General features: G+C 39.9%; 1 protein-coding gene across 2 annotated transcripts in view; it reads left to right on the forward strand.

Annotated features, from left to right (window-relative positions):
* The first annotated feature begins 269 nt into the window (after nucleotides 1–269).
* The window catches only part of DENND5B (DENN domain containing 5B), a 190,127-nt gene continuing 169,717 nt past the window's right edge, over nucleotides 270–20,679 (forward strand). For both annotated transcript variants that reach the window (XM_050917965.1, XM_050917971.1), the window contains exon 1: nucleotides 270–381. In XM_050917965.1, coding sequence (XP_050773922.1) covers nucleotides 270–381 — 112 coding nt within the window. The remainder of the gene's footprint in view (nucleotides 382–20,679) is intronic.

Consider the following 20,679-nt stretch of genomic DNA (forward strand, 5'->3'; position numbering starts at 1 on the left):
GCTTGCCCCCGCCCCCGCTCAGCTGACAGCGGCTGGGGGCATTGCAGCCGCCTGAACAGTAGCTGCTGGCGGCGCGAGTCGTTCGCTGCGCTCTAGTGCCCGGCGGGGTTCTGCCCGAGAGAGCCCGGGAGCGGCGCGAGCCCCTGCAGCTGGGGATGGAGACGCCGCTGCTGTGACCAGCGGCAGGAGCGCGAGAGCCCGGCCCGGCCCCCGCGCGCCGGTTCTAGCGCAGAGCAGCAGCGGCTGCGGCCGCTGCAGCAGCAGCAGGGATGAGCGGGAGCGCTGCCCCCGGGCCCGGCTCGGCCCCCTGCCGCTTCGCTCACTACTTCGTGGTGTGCGGGACCGACGCGGACAGCGGGCTGGAGCCCGACGAACTGGCCGGTAAGCGGTGGGGGGGCGCTGCGCTGCAGCGGGCAGGGGACGCCGGGTGGTTCCCAGGCTGCATTTCATTGCCCCTTCATCCCTGCTGCGATCTTCTGCCGCGTCCTCCCTGGCTGCGCCCTGGAGCCCCTTTCTCTGCACCCCAGGACGGCGGTAGCGTTTGTTTGCCCTCGCTGTCATTGCGATGTATTCTCCGTAGTGTTAGCAGGCGGGGGGTGCCTGGGCGGGTGCGTTTGAGCGCTAACAGGTTAATAGCGACTATTAATAATATCCCGGCGACAGCAGCGCTCCCAAGGGATTTGCCTGGAGGGAGGCTGCTTCTGAAATCTTATTTGGTAATTTTTCCATGTATTGCTCGAACTCTTCCCACCCACCCAAGAAACCTGAGTTCCAGCCACTAATTGCAGCAGAAGAAACCAACTGGATGCAAAGCACGATTGCATTCACCCTTCTCTGAAAAGGCTTCCGGCTTCCCTCTGCCCACCGCCCCACTTTCAGTGGCGGTGCTTTGTAGAAACCAGCTGCAGTGGCTAGGACTGGTTATGTCAGTGGGAGTAAGCAGATCACATTTAGATGTACTGCTGTAATCTTATTACCACTTGGACTTTATCCTTTAAGTTTAGCTGCATTTGCCTCAGAATTCAGAGGTTGCTGTGAAGATGTAATCATTCAGAAACGTGTGCATTTAGCGGTAACTTGGGCTCAAAGAGCAGGAAAGCTACCTTTGTACCTTCTGGCACTGTGAAACAGGCTGTTTCTGGCCCTGCCGTGGTTCTCCCTCTTGAAGGTTTGGGTTTTCCGCCATTAGTAGAAAATCGAAGTCAATTGTTTTGGAGGGTGTGAAGCACACTAGTATTTCATCGCAGGTCTGAGAAGAGGGTAAGAGAGGTAACCGTTGGGAGGGGTAACTGATGTAGAAGTAGGTCTCTGACTTTTTTTACTGGCAACCCGTTTCACACAGCAAGCCTCTGAGTGTGACATCTATAAATTAAAGACACTTTTTTTTAAAAAAAAAAAGTATTTAACACCATTATAAATGCTGGAGATAAGCAGGATTTGGCATGGAGGTTGACAGCTTTCTACCCCCCCATTTAATAACCTGGTGACCCCCTGAGGGGTCCTGACCCCCAGATTGAGAACCCCTGAGGTAGAGGGATACAGGGACATCCAAGAGGCCTTCTCCAAGGTGGTGAACCAAGAATCTTGGGCTTCAATTGTATTTTAAGTCCTCCAACGCATTCAGCCTCAAACAGAAAAGGAAAAGTGTTTGAGGGTACTGTTAACATCAGTCCTCCTGAATCAAAATGTTTTACCCTCTTCTCCCCCTCTCCCTCCCCTTTTTTGAGAGGGGAGTGGGGGGGATGAGAAAGTGATTAAAAGTATCTTTTTTTAAAAAATGTAACTGGTCCAGCCAGTGTGGAGGTGGTAGAATTTGGTTAGAAACCGGTTTATGTGAAAGCACTTTAAATGCTGTTTCCAACTCAATTTGAAGGCCAGTGCAGAAATATTAAAAATAGGGTGTTTATTCATGAGTCTTACTGATGAAAACCCAAAACTCTGCATTTATTCGCTGCTGGTCAGTACATTATAAACGTACAGTGGCTGTGCTTCACCCAGTGTGGTGGGACTCCCTTAGATGGACATTGCAAAAGGAGAATGTTGCAAATATAAAAATAACTGAATGTTCTATCAAATGTGAAAACCCCCTCCCCAGTTTAAGTCTGGAATAAAATGAATCTAGGGGGATTGGGAATTTTGAATAGTGTAATAAAATATTGGAGGGAGAGGGGTTGTGAAAGAATGGGTGAAATAAAGAATACTTTCTTTAACTATTCTGGCAGGATTTTCTCCAAAATTTTCATAGAATCCAGGAGGGACTATCTCAATGTAAAAGTGACAAAATTTACTGCAGATTTCTAGAGACCCAAATTTTAACTTTCTGAAATAACTTTTGGAGATGAGGTTACTCATACTTGTTCTTAGCATTGAGTTGAATATTTTGGGAAGTTAATAGAAAATCCATTCAACTGTATTTCAGGATTATACGTTAAAAGAAAGGCAGGTGAAGTTTAGGGAACAAATAATTAGAAAGTTATTAAAAATTGAATTTTTACTTAAAAATACCAAAACATTAAACCAACCACAGCTTTGTCTAAGGTTTAATTGCACAAAGTCAAGAAATTCCATACCAGAGCCCTAATTCTGCAAACTGTTATGCACATGTATAACTTGACTACTCACATGAATAGTCCCCATTGCTGTCAATGGGACTACATACTTGAGTAAAGTTACCCATGTATGTAAACATTTGCAGAATCGGGGAGTAAGGTAGGTGTGGGAAGCTTAAATCTGCTTGTGGTATGCATCACTGCAGTAAGGATTGTCATTATATGATGGATCTTGACATAGTGGACAATAATAGAAATCTTTATTTTCTGAACTTTTTAGTAAGACTGACACAATTTGAGTTTCATTCTCTTGTCTAAAATAGATTAATCTAAGGTTCAAAATAATTGCATCTGTCCCTTTGTATTAATGTAAATTGAGTAATCACATAATGAAAGGAAAGACCTTGTGTGCTGTCCACTAGGCACATAGATAAGGTAATGCTGGGACGGTTAGTTTAGAATTTCTTGTCTTAAAATGATAGTTTAAATGTTTAAAAAGGTGTGCAGTTATTGTGTAGCATTGCTTTCATTTGTTTATCTAAATTCTGCTAGTTTCAGTAGCAAACTCCTGGTTTATGTGGCATCTCACCACTGAAGGTGAACAGTGTACTAAATCTGATTTGCATAATATAACCTTTTAAAGGTTTTAACACTTGTTTCTTATTCCTGTTTCTGAAAATAACTTGATAGCCAACACTATCTTAAGAGTTTATCGCCACCTCTTGTATGAATTAGCTGATTTACTATGTGAAACAGCTTAAGCAGAAATTGTAAGACAAAATGAGGACTGTGGGTGAACATAAGCATACTGTACTTTTTTTGAGGTTTCATTTCACATATTAGAACTGGTGAGCTGAAGACACTAAATTAACACCACTACAGTAGTCAGACTTTTTTTTCAGTAGGAAGAATTGGCATTGTCAGATCTAGGACAAGGGGTGGGTGGGTGGGTGTGTGTGTGTGTGAACCTGAAGAACTCATAGGGGATGTATTAAAATATTTGTTGAAAAAATAAATGACATGAAAACATTTTTTTAAAAAATTGTCTTTAACTCTGTTGATAAAACAGGCATTAGAATAACTCAAGTTTTAACGTAGTCCAATTCCAACAATATGGCTTGAGTATGTACATTACACATTTTGCTGTTCAACTTAGTAACAATCATATAAAAGTAATATACTTTAACTCAATATGTTTTACAGTAACACTGTAAAAACATCCTAAACTTTCCCTCCTTCCCTCTCCTGGTATACCATATTAAACAAAATTGTATGGCTAAGCAATAGATGTGTTGCTTATTGTGCTTGTTTGTCTCACTGTTACCTTGACCTTCCTCTGCTTATTTGTTGCATCTACCTGTTTTCTCCTGTCGTATTCTTTGACTGTAAGCTCTTTGGTGCAGTGATTTTCTACTACATCTGTGCATAGCACCTAGCACAGTGTGTCCCAGATCCTCAGTTGGGATCTCCGAGTGCTGCAGCAGTACAGAAAAATATTATGTAAACTGATCAAGGTTCTTATTGGACCCTTTGCATCTTACTATAAAGGTGTAATGAGAGCACAGTAATTATTTTAATGCAATAAGATGTATTATCCTTATGTAATTTACTCTTGACATTTTTAATTAGATTTATGGTACTGGAAAAATATTGCAAAACCAGCAGCATGGACATTAGTCTGATTACAGGTCTGGGCAACAGTAACAGCTTTCTTCACTTGCCATTAAATCATAACCAAGGAAGTGGCTTGTTGACTATTTATATGATGGAGATAGAGGGGGCCTGGACAGCAACTTTCTTGTTCATACAACATAAAATGTGTGGACTGGCCTGGGGCTGTAGTATAAATTAGACCTTTGAAGCTGTTAAAGAGAAATATATTCATATGTATCTGTATAGAATGTCATCGTCTCTGTATGTTTTTAAAAAATAATGAAAAAACTAAATACTGGCATAATGGCATTTATGTAGCTTCGATAGGGTTCCCATCTCTGTCAGACTGCAGTGAATTGTAGGCTTCCAGGAGAAGGACAGTTAGTCCAGTGACAGGAAAACTCTATTTCCCAATCCAGCAAAGTAATTAAGCACATGCTTAACTTTAAGCATGTAAATTCTGTTGTAGTCACTATTCACATGCTGTTAACCACATCTGTAAGTGCCTTGCTGAACTGTGGTCTTATTAGAATTGAGTTACAGTTGGGAACGCAAAATATGTCAGAAATTGGAAGAGGTTAGCTCTCCTGCTATGTAAGTAGTACCATATTTTTTTCCCTAATAAATTTTGAATGGAAGTTAGATTCCACCCCCCCACACGCTCATTTTGGGATCAGCAGTGAAGCACAGACAACTTCACTAAGTCATGGGACTTACTGACAAGTTGCCAAATGAGTCAGCATTCCAACATCAGCTGGAATTACATGACCTATGTGTTCCCTTTCACTAGGGATAGCCTTTGTAATACATATGACCTACATTTAAACATAAATTGGCCATGTGTGTGAATTGTGCTTAATTTTATGGAGACAACCTAGTGACTTATTTTGTAAACAATGAGTGTTTTATAAACAGCTGTCCTTGTAAATTAAATTTGCCATCACAATGCAACACTGTCTTATTTTGCTTAGTTCCTCTGTGCTCTCTTTAATGTAATGTTCAGTTTGAGTGCTTATTTATAAAATAGGAAATGGATCCAATGCCATAATATCCAGTTAATATTTTTATCTTAAGGGTAATTCACTGGCAGTTTAATTTACTGAAAATGTATGTCTGGTTACCTGGCCTTTAATGTGTTGTAATGTAGTGATACGTGATTTCAAGCCAAGAAGCTACTTGGCGCTACTATAAAACTGGTTTAGAGGCTGGAAGAAAATGTCTTATGGTGTGTGAGAAAAAAGAGAGAATTCAAGCTTGTGCTGGAGCTTAATAGCTAGTTGGCATCGGAAGAAGAGCAATATGTTTGATGTGACCTGTATCCTGAAGAGCATGAAAGTTCAGTATTTGTTTTTGTGTCCTATTGAACTCTATACTAAATAGCATGTGTGACAACTTTTCTCCTGTGTCCTGAGATGGAAACACACAGTAAATTCAAGTTTATTTTTCTTTAAGCCTTCTACTTTCAGATAGAAACTAAAGCGGCTATTAAACTGTCAGCTTCAGATTTACATGGCTATAAAATGAATCCATCCTAGTAAATACTGGGACTTGGCCCAGGGTGTAAAAGGCAAGCCAACAGTTCAATTTGTGAAATTTATGGACATGAATTAAATAAGTGTGGGGAATTTTTAACTTTGAATACTAACTGTACTTTGAAGATAGTGTTTATCAAAAATGTTGTACTTCAACTTAATTTTTTATACCTTATTGCATTTAATTATGGTACTATGTAATGTTGTTGTAACCATGTCAGTCCCAGGATACTAGAGACAAGGTGGATGGGGTAATATCTTTTATTGGACCAGCTTCTGTTGGTGAGCCAGACAAGCTTTAGAGCTACCAAAAGCTCCTCTTCAGGTCTGGGAAAGGTACTCAAGGTATGGCTACACTTACAGTTGTACAGCACTGGGAGTTACAGCTGTCTTCGTACAGCTGTGTAGGGAAAGCGCTGCAGTGTGGCCACACTGACAGCTACCAGCGCTGCAGTGGCCTCATTTTGCAGCATTTGCAGCGCTGTTGGGAGTGGTGCATTGTGGGCAGCTATTCCAGCATTCAAGTGGCTGCAACGTGCTTTTCAAAAGAGGGAGGTGGGGTGGAGTGTGACAAGGAGCGTGAGGGAGACAGAGAGAGTGGATTTTTGGAGCTGACACTGTTCTCAGCTCCCTGCCTTGCAAGTTCTAAGGACTGGAAGATACACAACACCTACCTTTAATCATTGTAAAAGTTTTTACCCCTTCCCCCACCCCTCTGTTATTCACTAAATGCAAATTATGCACTCCTAAATAGCCTTAGGAACACATAAGCAGCTGCTCAACACGGACTCCCCTCTCTCCTCAAGCAAACAGCTGTGAACATTCCAAAGCAATTCCCCTGCCTCTGCTCGCTCGCTGGAGCAAAGAGCAGCTGTTTGTTTTTTAGATCAGTAGCTCCGGGGAGCTCAGAGTTCAGCCATTCTTCCGGTTTGTTGTGGACAGGAATTCTGGGATACCTCCTAATACCCTGGAGGCCAATAACAGCGCTTTTGGTGGCCACACTTGATGAGCAGCGCTGCATCACCAGCGCTGCAATCGTTACACCCCAGGCAGACCAGGTGTACAGCCAGCGCTGCAGCCAGGGAGTTGCAGCGCTGGATGTGCCTTGCAGGTGTGGACAGTTACTAAGTTGCAGCGCTGTAAACCCACCACCAGCGCTGCAACTCTCCAGTGTAGCCAAGCCCTCAGTGTGTCACAGCTAAATACAAGATTGAAGAGAGAGTTTTAGCATGTGTCTATCTCTTAAATCTTGTATTTAGCTATGACACTGAGTACCTTTCCCAGACATGAAGAGCTTTAGGTAGCTCTAAAGCTTGTGTGGCTCACTAACAGAAGTTGGTCCAATAAGAGATTACCCTATTCACCTTGTCTTTCTAGTATCATAATAAAACTTCAGAGAGGTTCCATTGTAAGCAAAAGAGTAGATTGTAAGTAGGCCTGTCAAGCAATTAAAATAATAATCACAATTAGTCATGCAATTAAAAAAGTAATTGAAATTAATCATACTGTAAATGATATTCCATTTAAATATTTTGGAGGTTTTCTATTTTTTCCAATATATTAATTTTAGTTCCAACACGGAATACAAGAAGTGTACAGTGCTCACTTTATATTTTTGATTACAAATATTTGCAATGTAAAAACACAAGAGATGACCTCATACAAGTACTGTAGTGCAATCTATTGTGAAAGTGCATCTTACGTGTGTGTGTATGTAAACTGCATTTAAAAAAAATTGTCAACTTTAGAGCCTACAAGTCCACTGAGTCCTACTTCAGCCAATCACTCATATAAACAAGTAGGTTATAATTTGCAGGAGATAATACAGCATTTACAATATCACCTGAAAGTGAGAACTGGAGTTGGCATGGTACTGTTGCAGCCAGCGTTGCAAGATATTTACGTACCAGATGTGCTAAAGATTCATATGCCCCTTAATGCTTCAACCACCTTTCCAGGGGACATGAATCCATGCTGATGACGAGTTTTGCTAGATAACTGTCCAAAGCAGGTCAGACCGACGCATGTTTATTTTCATTATCTGAGTCAGATGGCACCGACAGAGAGTTCATTTTCTTTTTTGGTGGTTTTGGGTTCTGTCGTTTCTGCATCGTAGTGTTGCTCTTCTGAGACTTGTGACAGCATGCTCCACACCTCATCCCTCTCAGATTTTGGATGACACGTCAGATTCTTAAACCTTGAGTTGAGTGCTGTAGCTATTTTTAGAAATCTCACATTGGTACGTTCTTTCCGATTTGTCAAATATGCTGTGAAAGTGTTTTTAAAATGAACAACGTGCTGGGTCATCATCCAAACTGCTAACATGAAATATATGCAGAATGCGGGTAAAACAGGACAAGAGACATACAGTTCTCCCCCAAGCAGTTCAATCACAAGTTTAATTAACACATTATTTTTTTAACGAACATCAGTATGGAAGCATGTCCTCTGGAATGGTGGCCAAAGCATGAAGGATCATACTAATAGTAAATCTGGCATGTAACTACCTTGGAATGCCAGCTACAAAAGTGCCATGCAAATGCCTGTTCTCACTTTCAGGTGATATTATAAATAAGAAGCAGGCAGCAGTATCTCCCACAAATGTAAACAAACTTGTTTGTTTTAGTGATTGGCTGAAGTAGGACTGAGTGGACTTGCAGGCTAAAATTTTACATAACTGCACTAAAACACAAAACAATGTAACAAAATACATACATTTATCAGTTGCACTTTCAAGACAAAGATTGCGCTACAGTACTTGTCTGAGATGAATTGAAAAATGCTGTTTCTTCTGTTTATCATTTTTACAACGCAAATATTTGTAATAAATAATATCAAGTGAGCACTGTACATTTTGTAGGCTGTGTTTGTAATAGAAATCAATATATTGGAAAATGTAGAAAAACATCAAATATTTAATGTCAATGATATTGTATTGTTTAACCATGTGATTTAATCATGATTAATTTTTTTGAGTTAATTGCGTGAGTTAACTTGGATTAATCGACAGCCCTAATTGTAAGGTGAGATATTTTAGTAAGAAAACTGACTCGACGTCTTGTAGGAATAATGTTCGATAACTGGAAAATTTTTCTTTTACTCTGTGGGTTGTCAAATTGAGTAGGGAGTCATTAAAGTTCTCACATAGGCTTTTTCTAAACTGGGAAACTTACTGGCCCTACTATAACATAATTTCACAATCGTTATATTGGTATTCCCCATGTGGACTGTCAGATTCAGAATAATAGTGATCTTCTCTCAGTTTACTTCGTTGAAGTATAGTGTTATAGCAGTAATGCTGATTAACTTCCTTGTGTAGACAAGACCATAGAAAGGGATCTTCTCATGGTTGCAGTTCCTGTTCCTGACTTATTTTGTTTTTCTTCTTGTTAGAATTGTAAATGAACGAACAGCCCAAAGGCTTTATTTAAAAAAGGTTGGAATTAAGGTGCAGAGTCTGGGGCCTTTGTAAATTTGTTAACATAGGATTGTCAAGGTAAACCATCAGGATGTGACTCTGGAAAGGACAGAGAGGCTGGTTACTGACGCCATACAGGTCAATGAACTTTTTCTTGCATCTCAAGAGTATGGGGTTGTGATGGAATTGTTTGGGGACATGGAACTCAGTCAGAGCTCTTGGAAGTGATGGAGTTTTAACATCCATCACTCAAACAGAAGGGGATGCTTTCTCAAATTAAATGCTAGGAGAGAAGCTCTGTAAGAGGGGTAATGGGTCGTTGAAACAGGTTTTCCTGAGTCGTACACACCATGTGGTGTATAATGGATGGAGAGAGTAGACTTACTATTATAATAGCTGATAAAGACAAGCTGGAGTTTCCATAACAAAACACTATGTACAAGAAAACATGGGGAAATGTATATATGGAAAATGGTGTTCCTGGTGTGTTTAAAATATCTGTTTTAGATTTTTGTCAGTGTAGATGAGAATTGCTTTTTTTTTTTATCTTGGTCTACTTATGGGACCTGTCACCCATCTAGTTAAAGGGAATATGGTGATCCTCTTCACTTTCATCTTCTTGTGACAGTGCTACAAATAGGACATAAATGGGATAATGTATTTATGTTCCCCCGAAACAGCTTCAAACTTGAGGGTAGATGATGGCAGTAGCACCTTGTTCTGTATCTTTTTTAATAGCCAAATCTCTTCCCCCCCACCTCACCAAAAAATATATATTATGGGTACAATAAGCAGATGCCCAGACCCAGTGAATCTAAATACTTGGGCATTAATGATTCTATCAAATGTAAAGAGACCATCAAATAGAATGAAATTAATTTGAGCCTAATCCCCATAACTTCCCACAAACTCCATTCTCAAAAATGACCTGTTTTTCTTACTGGCCAGTAGCCAGTAACTAATTCCTGAGTTACTGGGAGTGTCCTATGTCAATGTATTCCTGGCATCATGTGGCAGCTCATAACAAGAGTTAACAATCTCAGTATCCTCTGACCCCAAAATCTGCCTATAATATGTTTTCTTTGATAATAAGACCAATAGCCAGTTTAAAGTGGAAAAATGAGACAAGACTTTTTTTGTTGCAAAATACACAATCATAGAATTAGTATATAATAGAAAGTCAGTGCACTGCTTATAACTTTCTGAATTACATATTAAAAATATGGTCCCCTAGGAAAACTTGATACCAAAGGAATTAAGGCATCCTTTGCTCATATTTGTCAATGTTCTTTATTAGTAGAGAATCCAGCTACAATAGTCTCCAATAAGGAGACTGGCTTGTTGGTTACCCAGCTAACTTATCACTAGTGATGTCACTATTTGTTGTACTGTATTGATTTATTCTAACCATAACAGTGAGTTCCTTATTTTCAGTTATACATACTGTAGATTAACTCTTACTATGTTTGACCATGTTATTCTCTGAAACAGGCTTAACCATTCACTTGCATTTGCCTATGAAAATAAATGCCTCCTACACAAATAACTCCTAAAAAAGGAGAAGCTGAAAGTAACCTGGAATCATTCACACTACAAAAAAGAGAACTTAATGTACTTGTAACCTGCTGCGTTTCTTCTTCAGTCTTCCTACTTCACTTGGCACTGAAAATGAGTAAGGCTAGTATCTTCATAGTCCAGTTTATTTCTGCTGCACTAGCACAGTAATGTAGTGGTGTGTGAAAAATCTCATAGAAGAACATGTGACGGACATATTAAAAGAAGACTGTCTAGTAGTAACCACCTGGAATGTAGTTTGTATAAAGGCTGAGGGGGGAGGGAATGGAAGGAACAGACTTGCAGACATTCACACCCCAAAATTAACCATGTTTTCATAAATGGCTTTTTTGACTAGCCTAGGATACTGAGGTCCTTGCTAGGATCCATATAAAAAAGATAGCTCAAGAATTGTTGACAGGCTGAAAGAATAGTAAATGTTGTACCCTATCTGATATGTCTTTTTAATGTACCATTATTCAAGAGCTTGTTTACAAGGACTTGACTGTGTTGCTAACATTGCTCAAGATCAGGTTCTCTTTGGCACCTGCAGCAGAGAGTTGGAAATAAGGATTCATCAAGCTTTTTCATTCCTGCCTTGTCAATAGTGATGTTCAGGTTGCATACTAAATCAGTGACCTAGTTGGAAACAGATGTCTCTTTACTATGCATACTAAAAACATCTGTTAGGTCACCTCTTAATGTAAAACTAAATCTTATTACTCATGGATTTAATGTAAAAACTTTTGCATTTCAAAGTGGGTATTTGACTTTGAATTTTTGAAGCAGCATTCCCTGATACAGAAGTTACTTTCTAAAAAATAAGCTTAAAAATCTTTTGGATCTGAAATAACCCTGCTCTGAGTGATGGTATAAAAGTTAAGGTAACTTTAATCAGAATGTACTTGATGGATCTGCAAAGAATATATGCTTTTTGACTACAAAAATAACCTTTTAAAAACTCATATTACAATATTCTTCTAAAAATAAAACAAGAATCAATATGACTCGTCTCCTAAAACTCTCACTGAAGAAAAAATGTATTCATCTTGGAATATGTATGCTTAATTTCCATCAACTAGTAGCTTGCTTGTCTCCTTAAAAATAAAAAAGGGGGGGGGACGACTGAAATTATGATGTGAAGTATCTAGTGCTAGCTAATCTAATTTAACAGGTTTTAATTCAGCCATAAAATGTGCCCTGCGTCCAGATAATCTGCATGATATTTTCAGGGCTTCAGTGAACCTTCAGTGGGCAAGCCAGAATTACTCCCCTCATCTCCTCTCCAGTTTTTTCCCTGTTCACTTGAATCCTGTAAAAGGGAGAGATGTGGGGAGGGAGTAGGGATTTAATCTGCAAAGCTTTATAAAACATAGTGACAGCCATTCTATGTTGTTGACAATAGCAGAATTTTTCCTTAATCTGAGGTGTCATTTTATATACACCGGCTGCTGCAAATAATTTTACCTGCTAGTGATGTATATAATTTCCATTATTTTAATAAGTAAGTATTTTATGCTTATCTACACATTCATGCATGTTAATATTTTCTTGCACAAAATGGCCAGCTTTGTGTCTTAACTGCACGCTTGTGCATATAATTGCATGTCTGATTTCTATATGCTATTCCTACAATCACATATCTCTAAAATTTGGGCTGTCCAGCAATAAAATCTTTGGGGTTCTTATCAACGAAAGGCAATAGATGTAAAGGGTTTATAGTAGAATCATGAAGCAAAGCATTTAATTTACTCTACTACTACTCATATCAATGAAATGTACTAAGGTATTTATAACTTGGTTGGGGAATGAGCTTTGAATCTCTCCATTGAAAAGTGGGAGACAGATTGAGCCTGCTGCAGTAGTGTATGGAGAACACACATTAACTCTTTGCTTGATTAATGGTTTGGGGCCTTTTGTTTTCCATCACACACTAAAATAAGACAAATGAAAGTAGCATGTAATTGGATAAATCTTTTTTGCTTTTAGTTGTGAGTGGGTTCCAAGAAAGGACATGCTGAGCAATTATTTGATCATGTGATTAGTACATTTTTCTCTATATATTTTCTCTAACTACTAATCACTTTTTTTTTTCTTCCATACGAGGTGATGGTATTAAACAAGTTGTAAAATGTTAGTTTTCAGAGTTTTGTATAAATCAGTTTCCTTATTTTAATATCTCAGAAGCTAGCATTACAACTAAATTATGAGTATAGCTGGTCCCCATATATGAAGCATTTTTTATTAATCTGTATAAATATTAACTCCCACAAGTGAGTACTGAAACTGGGCAGAACATTCAGAAACAGTACAATACTGAGTAAAATGAGAGGTTGATGGATGGAAAGTGAAAGGATATTTGGAAGAAATACAGAGCAACCATTTTTACAGATTATCAGGAATGTTTTTTTCCAAGCGGTTTTCAGTGAAAACAGATGCTATCTCTGTACCTTTTTAAAAAAGAAAAAAAAAAGTCTTAAAATTTCTAATAGTGCATTCTTATGTGGCTTATTTCATTATATTAAATAAGAATTGTTATGAACAAATTTTTAAATATACATAATACACCACTTTTCATTTTGTGATCTTCGGCTGCAGTCACCACAATTATCATTCAACTAAGTGTTGGTCTACAAAGATCATAACGACTGACAACTACTCAGCACGGATGAATTGTGTGATGAGCCTTTTCCCAAGATAATACTACTTTGGGTGGATTGTCTGCTCTATTAATTGCAGATATGTAGACTTTTTCAGGCTTTAAAGATGTGACACCAGATGTTGTGCAATTTTAATCCAAGCAGGAACATTCAAATTTAATATTTTATTTTTTAAACCAAGGAATGACTAAGATCTAAATATTCTTTGTCTAAGGAATGTTACTAAGCAGTCATTCGTTTAATAATAATAAAGTGGAATGCTGTGTTGGGTGGGATAAAACACTTCACTTCATTTAGTTATGTCCTATATATAAACAGAAAGTGCCTGAAGAATGTCTTGTAAATCTTCTATCAGAGTAGTGACTTTTTAACCATATTGATCTTTAACCATAGCACTTCAAGATATCGAGTACATCTTTGGTTGCTTGTTTCATCTTTTCCTTTTGAAGCTCATGAAGTATTGTGCAGTAGCATGTTCTATACCATGAAATAGTTTTCTACTCTTGTATGTAATACAGGAGGTCGGATGTCTCATAGAAATAGTTTTCCTGAACTACTCCTGTCCCCTCTTCTGTGCTCTTTGTCCTAACTAGCAGGTGAAAAAGAGCTGAACTTTCTGATGAGGTTACCCTAATCATGACCTCAGAAAGCTTAGTGCCCTGATTTGTTCCTGCTGACTGCACAACAGCTGAACAAGAGTGAGCCAATGTCTTAACTGGTGGTTTGCAATCTGGATGTATGCAGATTTCCACACCTCTTTCCAACAGAATTAATGCAGTTGAGAGAGCTGGTATAGTCTGGGAGCAGGGGAAAAAAGCGCCCGCTCAGATCTCTTCTGTGGATTTTTTTTTGTGCTTCTAGGAGTTGCCAGTTCCCTTGCAGATGCTCAAGTATAAATTGGCTAAAATATGTCAGTTTGGTATTTCTAACTGCTCTATAACATTTGGAATTGTGATAATCAGTAATTTCTAGGGCCGTCGAGCCATTAAGAAAATTAATTGCATGATTAATTTCACTGTTAATCAATACTAGAGTACCATTTATTTGGAATATTTTGTGATGTTTTCTATGTTTTCAAATATATTGATTTCAGTTACAACACAATACTAAGTGTACAATGCTCACTTTATTTTTTTGGTTACTAGTATTTGCACTGTATAAAAACTAAATAGTGTTTTTCAATTCACCTAATACAAGTACTGTAGTGCAATCTTTTTATCATGAAAGCTGAACTTACAAATGTAGCATTATGTACAAAAAACCTGCATTCAAAAATAAAACCATCTAAAATTTTAGAGCCTGCAAGTCCTGCTCAGACAAAGAAATTTGTTTACATTTGCAGAAGATAGTGCTGTCCGCTTCTTGTTTACAAAGTCATCCGAAAGTCAGAACAGGCATTCGCGTGGTACTGCTGTAACTGGAGTCTCAAGGTATTTACGTGCCAGATGCGCTAAAGATCTTATGTCCCTTCATGCTTCAACCACCATTCCAGGGGACACGCATCCATGCTGATGATGGGTTTTGCTCAATAACAGTCCAAAACGGTGCGGACCGACACATGATCATTTTCATTATCTGAGTCAGATGCCAGCAGCAGAAAGTTGATTTTTTTTTTCTTTTTGGTGGTTTGGGTTCTGTAGTTTCTGCATCGTAGTGTTGCTCTTTTTTTTAAGACTTCTGAAAGCATTCCGTACACCTCGTCCCCCTCAGTTTTTGGAAGATGCTTAAGATTCTTAAACCTTGGCCCAAGGTTTGTAACTATCTTTAGAGATGTCGCGTTGGTACCTTCTTTGCATTTTGTCAAATCTGCTGTGAAAGTGTTCTTAAAATGAACAACGTGCTGGGTCATCATTCTAGCATTAAATATATGGTAGAATGCAGGTGAAACAGAACAGGAGACATAAAATTCTCCCCTGCAAGGAGTACAGTCACAAATCATAGACTATCAGGGTTGGAAGGGACCTCAGGAGGTCATCTAGTCCAACCCCCTGCTCAATGCAGGACCAATTCCCAACTAAATCCCCAAATGGCTCCCTCAAAGATTGAACACACAACCCTGGGTTTAGCAGGCCAATGCTCAAACCACTGAGCTATCGCTCATAATGGAATGCATTATATATTTTTTTTAACGCGCGTTATCAGCATGGAAACATGAAGGGGCCTACAAATGTTTAGCATATCTGCAAGGTATTTTCGTGCCAATATTGATTATAAAAGTGCCATGCAAATGCCTGTTCTCACTTTTGGTGGTGATGCAAATAAGAAGCAGTTAGCATTATCTCCCATGAATGTAAATAAGCTTGTTTTGTCTTAGGAACTGGCCGAACAAGAAGTAGAATTGAGTGGACTTGTAGGCTCTGAAGTTTTGCATGGTTTTGTTGAGTGTGATTACATAACAAAAAAATCAATATTTGTAAGTTGCACTTTTCCCACAGATTGTACTACAGTACTTGTATGAAGTGAATTGAAAAATACTATCTTTTACAATGCAGATATTTGAAATAAAAATGTATATTTTTATTACAATTACTATCTGGAATACTATATAGAAATGTAGAAAAACATCCAAAAGATTTAATAAAATTCAAGTGGTAGTCTATTGTTTAACAGTGCGATTAAAACTGTGATTAATCATGATTAATTCTTTTGGATTAATTGTGGGAGCTAACCGATTAATCGACAGCCCTAATAATTTCCTCTTGGATTTCAGCTACTGGTAAATATTTTCTGTTCTAAATTCTATGTCTCTGATTTTGAAGGAGTCCAGTGTATTTGTACTTTTGGATGCAAAGTGGCCACCATAATGGGGGCTGTGGGAAGAGGCGGCCAGCACATTCTTCAGCCCACGCTGCTTCCTGCAGCCCCCATTGGCCTGGAAGGGTGAATCGCAGCCAGTGGGAGTGCCGATTGGCCAAACCTGTGGATGCTGCAGGTGAACGAACCATCCTGGATCGCCAGTGGATTTCCCTGATGAGCCGTGTGCCAAAGGTTGCCAATCCCTGGTCTAAATAATAAAATGGGAAACTAAGACTAAACCTGAAACCAACGCCTTTTTTTAAACACTCGAGTATCCTCAGCAGAACCCGGGAGTATTCTCCTCTTTCTCTTTCCCTCTCTCTTTTCCCCTCAACCCTAACCACAATATTTTAAGGGAAAAATCTTTTGTCTTGCTGTGTGTCCTTAGTAACTTCAGTGGGAGCCACATAAGTGTCTGAGACCACCTGAAGTGTGACTTCATTCAGAATAAATTCTTAGGACCAAAGTCTCAACCCTGGTATATTTTGGTAAATCAGTGAAAGTGTTGCCTAAATCAGGCGGCAGTATCCAGCTCAGTAGCTGGTTTCTAACGTGTACTAAGTGTAGTATCCATCTTGGTGCTGATAGCTTCTCATGCATAGGAAGTGTTTATTGATGCATCATCAAAAATGCTGGAAATAATGTTTGTAATGAGCTTACAAAGGTTTTCCATGACTCAGTTTCCACACAATCACTTCTTCATTAGTCTAAAGGACACTTGGTGTTTGGTTACATCCAAACTAAAATACAGGCATATACACACTTTATACTGTATTATTGCTGCCATATACAGTATAACTGTTGGCCAAAATACTTACAACAGGATCAGGCCTGTCAGGTACCTTCCCATCATGGTGCCTCATCAAAGGGGTAAATCAAAACTCTGACAAAGAAATCCCTAAAAATCTTGCCTATTATACACTGTAACTTTCAAGTGATGTCTTTGCTGGTTACTGGGCTTTAGCTAAGGCCAGGTGAGGCATTTTTAAAAATAAATATATATTAAAAACCCTATATAGTTACTGCATAGCATGCCCAATTAACAATGGTTTTTTTAATTTACCTCAGCCCAAACCCTTAAATAAGATAATGCTGGTATTTCAAGGACACTAGAAGTTTAACAAATAATTTTCTCATGATTTCACTTTTTTTAGTTACGTGCTTTCAGCATATTGTGCGAACATCCAAACTGAATTAAAAACCATAGTTCCCCCAGAACTCGTGTAGGCTTATATTCCTACAGTCAGCATGCATGGTGCTTTATAAATGCAGACAAAGATCCTTCCTTGAGGAACTTACAATCTTGAGCCCTGATCACACAAGCAGATCCACAGAAATCAAATCGGGCTCCAGGTGGGCGCAAGATTCTTCCGTTCCTGGATCTGCTTGCACAGTTAGGGCCTAAGTTAGAATGCGTGGTTAAAGGGAACTGAAGGCAATATGACCAAAGATTTGTATTTTGAGTAGTGTGTGTATAGGTGCTTTACTTCAGGTGTGTGTGTGGGTCTCAAGCCCTTGATTAGAGGCTTGTCATTAGCAGTATCTGTTCAGCCTGCTCAAGTACTCTAAACAACTTTATGCCACACTCCAAGGGTACATGGGGCTGCATGGGTCAACTGCCCTCAGTTTCTTCTGTACCACCTCAGCCTGAGACTGAGCTTTAGCGTGTCTGCCTCATGAGTGCCTCAGTATGTGGTGTTGAGAGGTTTCAGGTTTTTCCTCCTCCCCAAGATTGCAAGCTGCAACCTTTTGTCCACCTTCCTGCTCATGAAGGCTTTTTTCCCCTCCTCTTCCCATTTCTAACAGGCCTAGGAGTGTATTACAAGAGAGAAGTGAATCATGGATGGTATAACCCAATGTTTTATAGCCTGCACTTCCATGTCATGAGACTATGCTGAGTCAAGAAGTATGCTCCCTCCTTTGTTTAGGAGCAGTAGAGCCAGACCCATCCCCTCACAGGCGGAAGGGGTTCTATTCAAAGTATTTGTTCCAAAGGAGGATGGAGGGCAGGAGTGCTGGAACGGGGGGATGACCAGGGGACCATTGCCCTCCATTTTTTTATCTGCAGTAAGGGCAAGCAATGGGGGGAGGGCATGGAGAGTAGCAAGCCCCTCAAGAGGGGAAGGAGTGGCACCGGAGGGCTGGGTCACAGTTCAGGTGCCAGTGGCCTCTCCACTTCTAGGGTGCTGCTGCTGCTCCTGATGGAGGATGGAGACCAACCTTAGATCTAACACAACTGAGCAAATTTTTGAAGTCTTAAAAGTTCCATGTGGTAACTCTGGCAACTATAATCCTTTTTCTAGAGGCAAGAGAGAGGTGTTGGGCTGAAACCCAATTTCCATGTAGCGATACATCCTCCACACAGGAGAGAGCTGTGCTTTGCCATGGGCTGGGATCATTTTTAGTACAGAATACTTCCTTTCAGCCTGTCTTCATCCCCCAAGAATGTTCTCAAAGATTTTAGTGATAGTAACTGCTTAAAGAAGCAATTTTAGCCTTCCCGTATCTTGCCGAATGGCTGCTCAAGGGCTGATCTGACAAAGAGGGACTAACTTCCACCCAGATCATGCTCTACCTTTTCTAGGAGTTGGATCTTGTCTAATGTGAAGAAGTCCAAGTTACTCCCTGTACAGAGAATATAATTCGTAGGGGCATATTCCTTGGCAGACAGGGCCTCCCTTCCCACAGATTCATAACTTTGTCAAATCTGGTCAGGGCAATTCAAGGAAGACCTGTATTACAACAAGGTGCTCTCTGCAGCTCCTGGGTCACGTTGCAGCTTGCACCTTCATTACTGAGCATGCAAGATTATACCTCAGCTGGTTCAGAAGGACCTAGTCCTCAAACAGGTTATGGTTCTCCTCCAGGTCAAGAACTCCCTTAATTGGTGGAAAGATAAATAAAATGTTTACATGACCATTGCTATTAGAGGGGAGCATACTTCAACATATTAACAACTCAGGTTACATGATCACCTCAGGAAACTTGTCTCCATATCAGCTTGCTGGAACTCAGAGCAGTCAAGAATGCCTGCCTTCAGTTCCTACTCCTCAAGGGCAAATCAATAAGAATCATGATGGACAATGCGGCTTGTATGTTCTATATCAACAAACGTGAGGAGCAAGATCCCACTCTGTGCACTGAAGCTATACAATTATAGAACTGGTGTATAGCCCATCAGATTCAGATCTCTGCCTTCTACTTTCCTGGAGTCCAGAATATCAAAGCCAATATACTCAGCAGGTGAGTCTCCCAGGACTGCAAATGAGAACTGGACTCTCAGATCTCTTCATGAGATATTCCAGAAATGTGGACTTCAAGAAGTGAACCTATTCGCCACATCCAGTAACAGGAAGTTCCCCTTTTTTCTTAAGAGGAGGCTTAGGTCCCCTCTCTTTGGGAGACTCCTTTTCCCTTCCTTGGATAAAGGGCCTTTTCTATGCATTCCCTCCAACACTGCTAATTCTAAAAAATGAGGAAAATCAGGCAGGATAAAGCCACAGTTATCCTTATAATACTGACCTGACTGAAGTAAGCTTGGTATCCTTTCCTGCTTTATCTGTGTGTCCAACTGGTGCTCCAGAATATTATGTCCCTCATCTACTGTCCCAGGACACGGGTTGTGTGCTTCACCTTAAACTAGGGGTTCTCCTTCTCCATCTCCAAGCACAGGTTCATGGGGTTAGAATCCACCTGCTTGACTGACTGGAATACAACAATGTTACTGAACAGTAGAAGGGAGTCAACTCCAATTACCTGCCTTCAGAAGTGGAAGAGGTTCAACCACTGGTGTCACCACCACCATCTTGTGCCTAAATCTTTTCTGCTCTCAGCCATCTTGGATTATCTGCTGGATTGAAGCCTGACTGTTTTGCACACCCTGTGTCCTCAAGATTTATTAAGGGTCTGTGGAATCTTTATCCCAGATTAAAGATCATACTCAGACTTGGGGGGGTCTCTTCTTAGATACCTTTGTTTGAACCTATGACAACCTGCTCCTTGCTTCACTTATCTGTGAAGACTTCCTTTCTAGTAGCTATCGTGTTAGCTCGCAGGGATGGAGAAACTTTAGCCTTAGTGGCACACCTCTACCCCTCATTTATGATTCTTCCCCCCCCCCCCGCAACCCCCAAGGACACTGTCTCCCTAGGTTTTATGTGCAAAGTTCTTACCTAGGTGCTGTTGGATTTACATCTTAATCAGTCTGTTCGTTCACTGGGATTTTTTCCTAAACTATTTCAGTCTCAGCAGGAGACTTTCCTTGATATGTTAGATATGTGGCAGGCTTTGACCTTTTAACTTGATAGGACCAAGCAATTTCGGAAATCACTTGGATGCTTTGTCTCATCACAGAAAGATCCAAAGGCTCCACGATCTCTTCAGAGTCTGAGATGGATCTCGAGGTTTATTTACTGTTCGGTATGATGCAGCTGGTACTTTGCTTCCCCAGAGGATTATAGCACACTGCCAGATCACAAACAGCTTCTACATCATGACTCAAACATTCAAGTGCCTGA

This window comes from Gopherus flavomarginatus, chromosome 1 (assembly GCF_025201925.1).
Source record: "Gopherus flavomarginatus isolate rGopFla2 chromosome 1, rGopFla2.mat.asm, whole genome shotgun sequence".
In the NCBI taxonomy this organism is placed as follows: Eukaryota; Metazoa; Chordata; order Testudines; family Testudinidae; genus Gopherus; species Gopherus flavomarginatus.